Source organism: Gopherus flavomarginatus, chromosome 6 (assembly GCF_025201925.1).
Source record: "Gopherus flavomarginatus isolate rGopFla2 chromosome 6, rGopFla2.mat.asm, whole genome shotgun sequence".
In the NCBI taxonomy this organism is placed as follows: Eukaryota; Metazoa; Chordata; order Testudines; family Testudinidae; genus Gopherus; species Gopherus flavomarginatus.
This window is the reverse complement of record NC_066622.1, coordinates 99,150,427-99,162,780: the sequence shown is the minus strand read 5'-3', so window position 1 is coordinate 99,162,780 and position 12,354 is coordinate 99,150,427. Positions and strand designations below refer to the sequence as shown.

At 43.5% G+C, this 12,354-nt stretch overlaps 1 protein-coding gene across 2 annotated transcripts in view; it reads left to right on the top strand.

The window, feature by feature from the left end:
• The window catches only part of SPOCK2 (SPARC (osteonectin), cwcv and kazal like domains proteoglycan 2), a 51,234-nt gene that overhangs the window by 26,958 nt on the left and 11,922 nt on the right, over positions 1 to 12,354 (top strand). For both annotated transcript variants that reach the window (XM_050959570.1, XM_050959569.1), the window contains exons 2-3: positions 3,068 to 3,113; positions 8,258 to 8,372. In XM_050959570.1, coding sequence (XP_050815527.1) covers positions 3,068 to 3,113; positions 8,258 to 8,372 — 161 coding nt within the window. The remainder of the gene's footprint in view (positions 1 to 3,067; positions 3,114 to 8,257; positions 8,373 to 12,354) is intronic.

Genomic DNA, 12,354 nt, shown 5'->3' with positions numbered 1-12,354 from the left:
ATAAAAGTCTAGGAAGACTCTGTTCCTGCCTCAAAGAGTTAATAATCTAAATAAGCCTAGACAGTTCAAGGAACAGCATTCTACATGGTAGTGAGCCCCTACTACCAGAGGCTGAACTTCCGTACTGAAGGGGGCAGACAACATCACTGTTGTTCAAAGGGTGTGGAGTGTGTGATCTGCTGTAAATAAACACAGGCCATCAGGGCACTTCAGAGAGTCTTACAAGAATGTTCGTTCATGGTTGGCAAAGAAAAGAGACCTGCAAGGAGAAACCCATTCCAGGGCTGACATTACAAATTAGATGCACACCCATACTCTCTTCCAGGGCCTGGATTCATTTAGTGTTAAACCCTTCCTTCCCTCTCATTTTTGTTTGTATTCTCTGCATTTGATTCTGTGTAAATAACATCTTAGAGGCTGGGGTAATCAACTACTTTTTGTCAAGGTCCACATTTCTTGGTCAAGGTATAGTCAAGGTCCAGGCTCCAGGGAAAATAATACAAAAATAATAACAATGATAATAAATAAAAAGATTTTTGCAGTCTTTTCAAAAGCAGCTGGGGATCTGGATTTGGCCCATGGTCCACCTATTGACTACCCTGTTACAGGAGTACAGCTCCAGTGGTTGTGGTGGGGCTGTTAATTTTTGGTAACTTTCCAAATCTGGAGACTCTCAACAAACAAGGGAAGGGTTGAGAGGTTTAACCTTTGCACAGCAGGGGGAGGAAGAATGGTTAGAGCAGGGGACTGCAAGTCAGGATAAGGGACACCACAAGGCGGGGGATAGAGAGGGGCAAAGCCTCTCCAGTCCTGACACATTAGGTAAAACGTTGTTCCCCAGCTGGTAGTACTGTTGAGGCCTCAAGAGGTACTGAGCCAGCAGGTCTTTGCCCCCATGCCCACAGAGATGGCAGTGGCATAGGAACTTGGGCTGCTACCACTGCCAGCAGTCAGGAATGGCACTGCCTCTCCGGCAGGGCCGGCTTTAGGAAGTGTGAGGCCCGATTTGAATACCCGGCAGCGGTCCGGGTCTTCGGCGGCACTTTGGCAGGTCCTTCACTCGCTCCAGGTCTTCCATGACACTGAAGGACATGCTGCCGAAGAGCTGGAGCGAGTGAAGGACCTGCCACCGGGTGAGTAAAAATTAAAGAGGCACCTAAGTTAGGCGCTCTTCTTTAGGGCGCGGAGTCCTCTTAGGCGCAGGGCCCGATTCGGGGGAATCAGCCTAAAGCAGTCCCTGCTCTCTCGGGCTCCCCATACACTACCTGTGTGGGAGAGGGATACCAAGGAGCTGGCTATAAGGGTGCTGGTCCCAGGAAGGGTGGTGATGGCCTGGGCAACAGCGTTGCCACTGCCAGGCCTTTTTTTACTGTGCACCCTATGCAGGCCCCACCAGGAGCCTGAACTCTGCCGGAACTTCCTAGTAATGCCTGAAGTGGTGCGAGGCAGGGCCATGCTAGCTCAGTCCCTGGTGTCTGGCCAGAGTGAAGGGCAAGTCAGGCCACCAGAAGGCACTGGTGCTGATTAGGGGGTTGGCACAGAAAAGCATCCATCCTGCCCAGCAATTTAACTTTGAGGCTCAGGATCAAATCTGGTAAGGCTCATCCCCACCCTCCCTCTTGAGACCCCAGGCAGTGCCCCTGGTCAGGACTCTTGGGGTTCTATTCCTAGATCTTCTGACTTGCCGTGTGTCACTAGGCAAGTTACTTGATCTCTCTGCACCTCAGCTTCACCCCCCCCACACACAAAACATGAACTTTAGACCCATTGGGTATGGTATTATTCCTTTAATTTTCTTATTTTTATTGCACATCTGACTTTTATCCTTTATTCTCCATTTCCTCACTTTAATAGTAGTGTTGCTTTTCCCTGAAAATCTGTGGAAAGATTCTACTGCACATTTGCTTGGTGTGGACAAAGGCCACTGTCATGGTTGGGCTGGGGAGCGTGGAGAAGCAGTGAGGGACCTCAAGTGCTGAGCCTTCACAAATGATCAATCACTTATCAGAATGAGAGAGTCAGAGACATAGGACTTGTGTTTTTTCTTCCCAAGAATTGTAATTTGTCCAGCACCTTAAGAAACAGGATAGGATCCAGCCAAGCAGCAAGCTGACATTCTAACAGCTATGCCAGCATCTGAGATGCAGATAACTTTTCCTGCCACTTCCAAGCCATGACCCGATGGCCCTTTACAGTGCAATGATGCTGGGGCAGCAAGCAATGTATTACTATGAGTGTATGAAGGTCCCTGCACGAAGGAGGTTTGGGCAGTAAGTCCCTGACATTCTAAACTGTAGACTCCCCCTGTTGAATATGTTTGTGTAATGCACCAGGTGAATTGGGAAAATGCAGATACCCTGCAGGTCTTCACAGATGCCTTGGAGACTGTTAACCTCAGTTTGAGGTTAGGACATCAGACTGCTTCTTCCTCCCATATGCTGGAGCAAGATTTGCACCTCTCTGCAGTGAGGCAAGGATTTATGTTCTTCAGTTTTCCTTTTTGTGGGGTTTGCCATTAAATGAACACACCAACGGCCAAGGCAAGTACAATCCTGGAATTAGATTTAGCAGCTGGACTTTGTTGTGAGGGCACAAGCATGCACATCCTGCCATCCCTCTGCATTGCCCATCTGCGCAGTTCTATGAGCAGGCTGGATACTTGAATGTATGAAAATCTCACTCCTGAGCAGTGGATCTGCAGAGCTCTGTATGTGTGAGGCAAACAAGGTTTTGTATGTTACAGGTCAGTAATGTTAGCAGAGGTAGGTGTGTGCATGTGTATGAGAGAGACAGAGAACTAGGCCTTTCTGTTTCCAAGAGGACCAAATTCCCCTCACCAGCAATGCAGAACACAAAGAATAAACAAACACAATATGAATCTTTGCATTATCTTTGTAACCATATGTGTGGCCCTCTGCTAGAGTCCCAGCCATGAGGAAGGCATCATTGTTACACCCCCGGGCCAGTGTTACCTCTAAGCATTGATCAGGCTCATTGTTCTGAGCATTTGGATTTTGATATTTTGCATGTTCTGTTGACTAAGCTGTTCTCTCTCTTCCTTCACTAGGATGACTATATCAAGAGCTGGGAAGATAATCAGCCAGTTGATGAAGGTAACTTTATTTCTTGGTTGTGCTCACTTTTTAAGGAGCTGCTGACTTTTCCTTGAAAGGTCCTTATAGAAAGTCCTGTGGCTCTGAACTGAAGCCCTTTCTGAGACATGTTCTGCACCAATTACTTGATTCTTGTGTGGAAACAGAACTTTTGTACCCCTGAGGAAACCCAGCAAGTGCAGCTGCCAATTCAGTGGGTGTGGCTCTTCCTTCTGAGCCCCAGCAGCCAGTGAAGGGACAATGGAGGTGCCCTCTGTTGGATGAGATTTAAACTCAGGTCTTGACCACTGTGGTCATTAAAGATCTCATTCCACTTTAGTAAAAGTCCATGTCCTGGCTAAATTCCAGCTTGAGTAAATTCCGCCTGCATTTTCCCTGCAGATTCAGCATGTTACAGTATTTTTCACTTGGATGCTGAAGGTTTGGGTAGGGATGCTGCGTGCTGCTGCAGTTGTGATCCAGCCCTGTGTTTACTATACTTCAGTGTAGAGTTAAATGATCTCCCTTGGCAACTTTTGTAAAGACACTATATAAATGCTAGGCATTGTTGTTTTGTTTTCATCTGCTCCTGTTGCTGATTCTCCAGTTGAAGTCAGGCTCTTTATTTTGACTCCACAATGAATTGCTCTGGAAACAGGTTAGGATTGTGAAGTCATTGACGATTCTTGTTTCAGGTTCAGGGAGAATGTACTTGAAGAAGCAATGATCCTATCTTTATGAAGCTATCACTAGTCATACAAATGAATGAAGAAACCCACTCAGGAAATATGATAAGTAGGCTAAACTGAATCAGAATAGGATGTATTTCAGGATTTGCTATGAGGCATCCACTGCCCTTTACTGAGTGTTGATCCACCTGTCCCCAACCCCTCTGCACAGTTTTACTGCACTCCTAACAGGTACCTGAATGTTGTTCCCATTTGGGCATGATCCCTGTATTGGCTGCAGGATACTGGCCCATCCTGCTAGAGGTGTACTGTTGCCCCGTTGCTGTGCCTAATGCTGGATTTCCCTTCAGCCAGGGCTGGGTCTGCTGTGTGCTATTATGCAACACCGTCTACACTCACTTGTGAAGGGCTGTGAAACACCAGGCATGTGTTGGTGTCAAGAGCAGTTTGATAGCAGCTCTAATAGCAGCCAGTGCTGCCTGCTGCAGCTGGTCATCTGTCCATGAGGAGGTTCTCTGGGCAGTAGGAGATTGTGTTCACGGAGGGTTGGACTACATCTGAGACCCAGCATGTGAAGCATTAAAAAATCTTATGCTTGTTTCTTTGCAGTGCTTGAATTGGCCCCCAAAGTGCAGTTTTATCAAACTGGAGGAACAGAAGAAGCATGGCAGAAATTAGTTTTACCTAATTTATAGATTCATAGATTCCAAGGCCACTGCTGTGATCCTCTGGTCTCACTTCCTGTATAACACAGACCACAGAACTTCCCCAAAACAACTCCTAGAGCAGATCTTTTAGAAAAACATAGATTGCTGATTTAAAAATCGCCAGTGATGGAGAATCCACCGTGACCTTGGTAAATTGTTCCAACGGTTGATTGCCATCACTGTTAACAGTGTGTACCTTATTTCCAGTCTGAATTTGTCAAGCTTCAACTTCCAGCCATTGGATGGTGTTACACGTTTCTCTGCTAGATTGAAGAGCCCATGATCAAATATTTGTTCTCCATTTAGGTACTTATAGACTGTCATCAAGTCACCCCTTACCCTTCTCTTTTTGTTCAAATAAATAGAGCCCCTCAAGTCTGTCACTGTAAGACATGTATTCTAATCCGTTAATCATTCTCATGGCTCCTCTCTGAACCTTCTCCAATTTATCAACATCCTTCTGGAATTGCGGGCACCAGAACTAGATATAATATTGCAACAGCACTAGCACAAGTGCCAAATACAGAGGTAAAATAACCTCTCCACTCCTATTCAGTCTGGATGTTTATGCATCCAAGGATCGCATTAGTGCCTTTTGCCACAGGGTCACACTGAGAGCCCATGTTGAGCTGATTATCCACCACAACCCCCAATCTTTTTCAGAGTCCCTGCTTCCCTAGTTAGAGTCCCCCATCCTGTAAGTATGGCCTACATTCTTTGTTCCTAGTTGTATACATTTACATTTAGCTGTATTAAAACACACATTGTTTGCACCCAGCTTACCAAGAAATTCCAATCGCTCTATCAGTTAACTGCCCTCTTCATTATTTACCACTCCCACAACTTTTGTGTGATCTGCAAACTTTATCAGTGATGATTTTATGTCCCAGGTCACTGATAAAAATGTAAAATAGCATAGGTCCAAGAACAGATCCTTGGGGGAGCTGCATTAACCTCTCCCCCCAATGATGATTCCCTGTTTACAGTTATATTTTGATACCTGTCAGTCAGCTTTTAATCCATTAAATGTGTGCCATGTTAATTTTATTTGATTAAAAAACTAAAATCAAAATGTTGTGCAGTGTCTAGTCAAATGCCTTACAGAAGTCCAAGTATATATCAACACTATTACCTTTATCAGACAAACTTGTAATCTAATAAAAAAAAAATCTAGTTAGTTTGATGGGATCTATTTTCCATAAACCCAGGTTAAGGGCATTAATTATATTACCCTTCTTTAATTCTTTACTAATTGTGTCCCATATCGGCCACTCCATTATCTTGCCCAGGAATGATGTCAGACTAACAGGCCTGTAATTACACAGGTCATCCCATTTATCCTTTTTAAGTGTTGGCACAACTTTAGCTTTCTTCCAGTCTTTTGGAATTCCCCACTGTTACAAACCTTATTGAAAATCAGCATTAATGGTCCAGTGAGCTGCTGAGCCAGCTCTTTTAAAACTCTTGAATGCAAGTTATCTGGACCTGCTGATTTAAAAATGTTTAAATTTAGTAGCTGCTATTTAACATTCTCCTAAGATGCTAGTGGAATAAAAAGAGAGTTATCATCATTTCTGTGTCATCTGTTTTTCCCCAAATGAAGAACAGTAATATTTATTGAACACTTCTGCCTATCTGCATTGTTATTGATAATACTACCATTTCCATCTAGTAATTGACCACTGTTAAAATTATTTTTGTTCCTAATATACTTAAATAAACTTCTTATTCTCCTTAATTCTGCTGGCCACAGATTTTGCCTTGTGATCTTTTGCTTTCCTTATCAGTTTTCTACAACTCCTAGCTTTTGATTTATATTTATTGATACCAAATTACCCTTTGTTATATATTATTTTTCAATTTTTGTAGCTGCCGTCTCTACCCCTCTAAACCAAGTTGGTTTTTGAACCAATATGGCCTTCTTCCTCGATAGTAGATTTTTCAGCATCTAGTAAAGCATCCTTAAACAATTCCCAATGATCATTCACATTATCTGATTAAATTATTTCCCCTGGCTGATTTGGTGCATAATCATTTTCAGCTTTGTAAAATTGGCCCCTTTAAAGCACAAAGTATATATAATACTGGTCTGGACATTATTCTGTTTGCACATTATAAATGTGATCAAGTCATGATCACTTGTATCTAAGCTACCATTAATTTTTAATTCTGTGATAAGGTCCTTTTTATCTGTGAAGACGAGATCTAATATAGAATTCCCCTGTGTTGGATGCAACACTTTTTGAGTTAGGAAATTGTCATCTGTAATATTTAAAAATACCAAGAATGTTTTAGTACTGTTAGCATGAGATCTCCAGTGTATGTCACTCAGTTGAAATAATGCAGAAATTTTTCCTACACATTATAGTTAGGTGCATAAGGAGCTGGTCATTCCGTCCCCTACTAGATTTGTTTGGTCTGTAACAGACATCAACGAGTTTGTGGTTTTGTGCTTAGTTAGCTTTTATTGTGTTATCTATCACGTCCTGATATGGAAAGGACAGGCTCCTGGTCTTTAATCTGCCTGAGCGTGGGGCTGCAGTGACTCAAGCTGAATCCCTCTGAGTGCTGCCCCAGCAATAAAGCAGCTCATCAGTGACTAATGCTGTTCTTGACAAGCTGACTTCTTGCTATTCTATAGATAGGACCCCAGTGAGCTGATATTTTTCGCAATTCAGAATGCGAGCAAATAAATACATGTCGTTTTGTTGACACTATCTCTCTATGCTGTTAGTTATACTTAGCACCTTCTAAATGTTAACTCACCCTAAGCACTGTACAAACACAGAACAAAAAGTAGGTCCCTGCCACAAAGAATTTACAATCCAAGTACAAGACAAGAATGAACAGATAGATGCAGACAGACAGACAGTTGGAGGAATACAAGAAAACAATGAGACAGTATTGATCAGCATGATAGGCAGGGGTCTGAGAACAGCTGCCTAACTATTGTCAAAGCTTTTGTTGTCATAACAAAGGAGAGTTTTAAAGATGGATTTGAAGGAGGACACGAAAGTAAATGTGAAATGACTCAACAAAGATCATTTGGAGAGTCTGCGGTAGAGCAAGGTTTAAAATTTGGACGTTCATGGCTCCCAATCCTATGCTGAGACCACTTGACTACACTTTTCTTAAACTGCAGTACACGTTGTAGTCAGATAATACAGTGTTGCCGGAGCTATCCTTTTGAAAAAGGAGTACAGGACAACCCTATGCTCTAGAACATTCTCTGTTCTGGGGAAACGAGCTTTTTACAGAAGCCCATAAAATCTGTTTAACACAAAATCCTGTATAGACTGGGTTGAAATTTTACAAATTTTGATTTTGCAACAAAATGTTTCATTGAAATGTCAGTGCATAAAACTGGACAAATTATTTTGCAAAAATGTCATTCTGCTTTTTGACCAGGCATAGAGCTGGTAGAAAAAAATCCAAATTCTGATTTGAAAAAAATGGCTAAACTTTTTGAGAAATGTTCATGGTGTTCCCATTTTTCACTGTCCTCTAGTCCTTTCCCAATAGTCAGCAACATATAACATCCAGATTCTAAGCCATGGCAAGTACCAGCTTTAAACTGGCTATTACAGATGTTCATCTCTTGTGTTGTGTGCCCTCCTAAAATGAATATTAAGACACAAGACCTACATTGAGGTAGTCCTCATTGAGACTCTCCTGCCTCATTTAGGGTGCATAGCAACCATAGCGGAGCTGGTAAGTGAGATAAGGCTGTTTGGTATACTAGCTATTCACTTTCTTTTTCTGTCTTCAGCTTTGGACACAACCAAGGACCCCTGCCAGAAAGTGAAGTGTAGCCGGCACAAAGTTTGCATTGCCCAGGGCTACCAGAGGGCTATGTGTATTAGCCGCAAAAAGTTAGAGCACAGGTAAGAGAGGGTCTTGGGTTTGTGCAAGATTCCTGAAATGGGATTGTCCTTGTTACAATTTATTGCACTATGAATACAGAGGCATTCCCCCTCCCTCCTCTCAGTCTCTCTTCCACAGATTCCAGAAATGTCCATTAGGACCGGTGACATGCTTGCGTACTGTGCCAATTCCTATGCTCTGGAAAAATAGTGACGTGAACAATCTCACTTGGCAAACAGTACTATAAAGGGGTAAGGTCATAGTTAGGAGGTCATGCAGAGAGATGTACTCTAGTGATCATTTTTGGCAGGATCAGACGTGGACAGATGCTGCAAATGGTATTAGTCCATTAATTTAAAATCAGTTCTTGAATTCACTGCTCTTTATAATAATCTTCTTGACTCCTATGGGAGAACTTTTTCTTGTTTCCTAATTCTTACCAGTGGTTTTTTTTTTTTTTTTTTTCATTCTGCTGCACCAACACACACTGTTTTGTTATTCTGAAGCTGACTGTAAATGCAGAGCAGCTGGGAATGTTTTTTTTGATCTGTTTTGTTTTATAAGAAAAACAGATCAAAGCTTTTAAAAGATAAATAACCCTAGCTCTATAACAAAGATACATTGCAAACAGACTGAGGAAAAGAGAAAGTGGTATGGCCCAGTTTACCAGTGTTTTTAACAGTGCTAGATGCCAGTAGGCCATACTATTGCTAAGCCAGGCATTAAATGGGAGTGATGGACAGGTGGTTGGATGCTGTTGCTATCCACATGGTCAGCTCTCAGTGGACATAGAAATCCAAGTCACATTCTTCTCATCTTTATTCCTGTGTGACAGGCAGACCCGGGGAGCCTGCACAATCTGACATTAGGAAAGACTTTCTTAATCAACAGAGGTGAAACTTGGCCTGGATTTTTCTATGCACTTGAGGCCAGGTAGATTCTTCCCTCAAGCAGCAGTACCGGGGACAGAGCAGGAATGCTTTAAGAGCACTGGGCTTTATTGGACAGGAAAGACTGAGCATCATTTTTGTTCTGAACCTCCTTGTATCCCACACTCTAAAGTTTCTGGCTGAGTCTTTTACAACTGGCAGTGTATTCTGGGTATGGCTGTTCTTGTTGCAGTTTTGGGCCCTGAGCGGTAAAGACGGAACCCTCTCTAGGGATGGGAACATGGAGTAGCAGGGACAAAACAACGCCAGTTGGAGGGACCTTGGCAGGCCATTAGGGTGTGGGAACATAGGCGAACCAGCCCTCCCCCTTTCTAGGAGGATGGAACTTGGAGGTAACTTGCTCTGAACCCCTCCTGTTTTCCTCAATGCCATGAATGGGCTTGGGGCAGCGCCACAGACTGGTTATAAATAAAGGTGATCTTGGCACTTAGTGTCTTCAGAGGTGATCTCCCTTTCCCCCAAGATTTGATCTTAAGAACAATGAATGCATGCCTGAAGGGCCCTGGGCGCCATAACAGAAATAGTTACCAACAGCACTCAAAGGCCTTGTCTGCACTGGCGGCAACATGTAGGGTATGTGTAGCTAAGTGCCACAGCGAAAAGCAGGCTGTGACCACACTGTGATATGTAGCTACATGCCTCAGTGGAAGGCTGTGGCAGGAGGGAGGCAGAGGAGAAAGGCTCTGGCAGCAGGGATCTGCCGGAATCTTTCCGTGATGCCTCCACCCACCAGAGGCTTTTCCCCGTCGTGTGGAAAGGCTCTGTCATTGAGACACTACGCTGTTAAACATAGCAGTGTAGACAGGGAAGCACCACTTGTGCGTGTAGTGAGCCATGTAGGATATATACCCCATGGTTTTTGTGTGTTTTTACTCTCCTCACTAAGCAGTGCCCTACTGCTTACACTACTACTTATGTCTGTGCTAGGGGGTATGCAGCGTGTGTACTCTGCAATAAGTGTAGACATAGCCTAGTAAAATACTGGCATGTTTGTGCTATGTCTGGAAGATCCCCATAGCCAGCAAAGCACATGAAGTGGAATAGAAACCCTACTCCTCCAAACTAAATAGGAAACAAAAAGGTGTTGGGCCTTGCCTGGAATAATGCTTCAGGCATAGGCTGGCAAGCAGGGAGCAAGAGAGTTCCCAGAGTCACATGTCCTATTGTATTAATTGAAATGGAATATATGGGCCCAAAGGTGTTAACATAACCCAGTCACTGTCCAATATTAAATAGTTTTAAACAAGGTTCGGGGTTTGGTACACAAAGACCTCAGCCTGATTGGTTCCATGGCAAACAAACCATTAAAAATTCTGTTAGCCTTTTATTAAAGACACAAAAAAGAAAGTGAAATAGTTAAAACCTTTGGAATGTAAACATTAAGGCTTTCATTTTAGCAACATTCCTTGTTCCCTTTCTCTGTAGCTGAAGAGATTTTTAGAAGGAAAACCTCTTATTTGACAGCGTTTAGGATTATATGAAAGATGGTAATAACTGTCCTTTTTGGGAAAAGAGAAGTTAATTCAGATGGTCTGGAGCTGTTGTTTCTGTTATTGTTACAATCTGATCCCATTTCCTAGAAGACAAACCAAACTAAACCAAACTCACACAAAAAGGTAGAAAAAAGACTAGCAAGGATAGAAAATGATGTTTGTGTCACTGGTGTTGACTCTTGCTTGCAACCTCTCTGCTGCAGAAACAGAGGCCCAGTACATGGTCTTATCAGCCAGTCTGAGACTTGGCAAATTTGTACCAGCATCGGGCTGTTCAGGGCATTACATTTAGCTGCCTCTTTCTGATCACAGGCTGACAGCAATGTTGCAAAATGTACCCTGTTGGCCATTTAAGCCAGACTCTTACAGACAGAAGCAAAACGGAGAGGAATAGGGAAGACAAGAAATATGGTGGGGAAGGAAAAGAACATACACAAGTAGAGGGTGAAAAAGTCTAACATCCCAGGTGGCATTTGGAGTTCAGCTGAAGCCAGTGGAAGTGGTGATGTCATCTGGGTCCCTCTGGTCAGGACAATTTTCAGGATTAGGATGAAGAAGGTCTGGGGTTCCAGGAGATGGTGGGGCTGCCAGCCATGATAGTGAAACTCATTCCTTCCCCTCCTCTCTTCATTCAGCCATCCAGCATCACAGTAGCCAGTTTGACACTCCCTCTCCCAAAGTCTCTTTCTGAGGACCCCAAACAGGGAGTGGTGGGCAGGATAGTCCATCCTCATCATTTTGTCCACCAATAAACCTAGGGTGACCAGACAGCAAGTGTGAAAAATTGGGACGGGGGGTAATAGGAGCCTATAGAAGACCCCAAAATCAGGACTGTCCCTATAAAATCAAGACATCTGGTCACCCTAAATAGGCCTAATTTCTTGACTCCAATTTTAGTTCACTGATTTCCGGTCTTCTACTCCTCATTTACCAGTGATAATCTTAACACAGCCCTTGAGTGGTATCAGTAAATCCCTTCCTGTTTAAATTAATGCAGTCTTCCCAGCTCCTTCTTATATCTTTTCTTAAACAATTGTATATAACTAGTCACTGTGACTATTTATGAGCTTTCACTCACTTTTTACGGTTGAGCTTTCAATTAGGTAAAGTTGTAGGCCTCGTTATCCCAACAGCCCGCAATGGAGAAAGCCCTCCTCACATTGTACTTTGGGGTGGTGGTTTGTTCCAGTTCCAGCAGTCAGAACTGCATTAACGGGACACTGATTACCACCAGGCCCCTCAGGCAGACGGGCCCTGCCTGAGCCCATTGCCATTGCACCCTATAATGTTGGTGTCTCCCCCATTTGTTTTTATGTGGCCTTTAAGAATCACCTTGTTCTCTCTGCTCTTGTACCAATTGTTCCCTGGGGACTGGAGAGCCACCTCCCACCTGCCTTCCTTTGCGGTCTTGAGACCCAGGTACGACAATCAACTCCAGTATCACTTGGGCTTCAGTTCTAAATAGGTTGCTCCAAAAATCACTTCCATCCTTCCCCTTACAGCGACCTTCCTCCCTTCCCTCCCCCCAGTTCGACAGGTAGGTGAACAGCTGCCTGCGG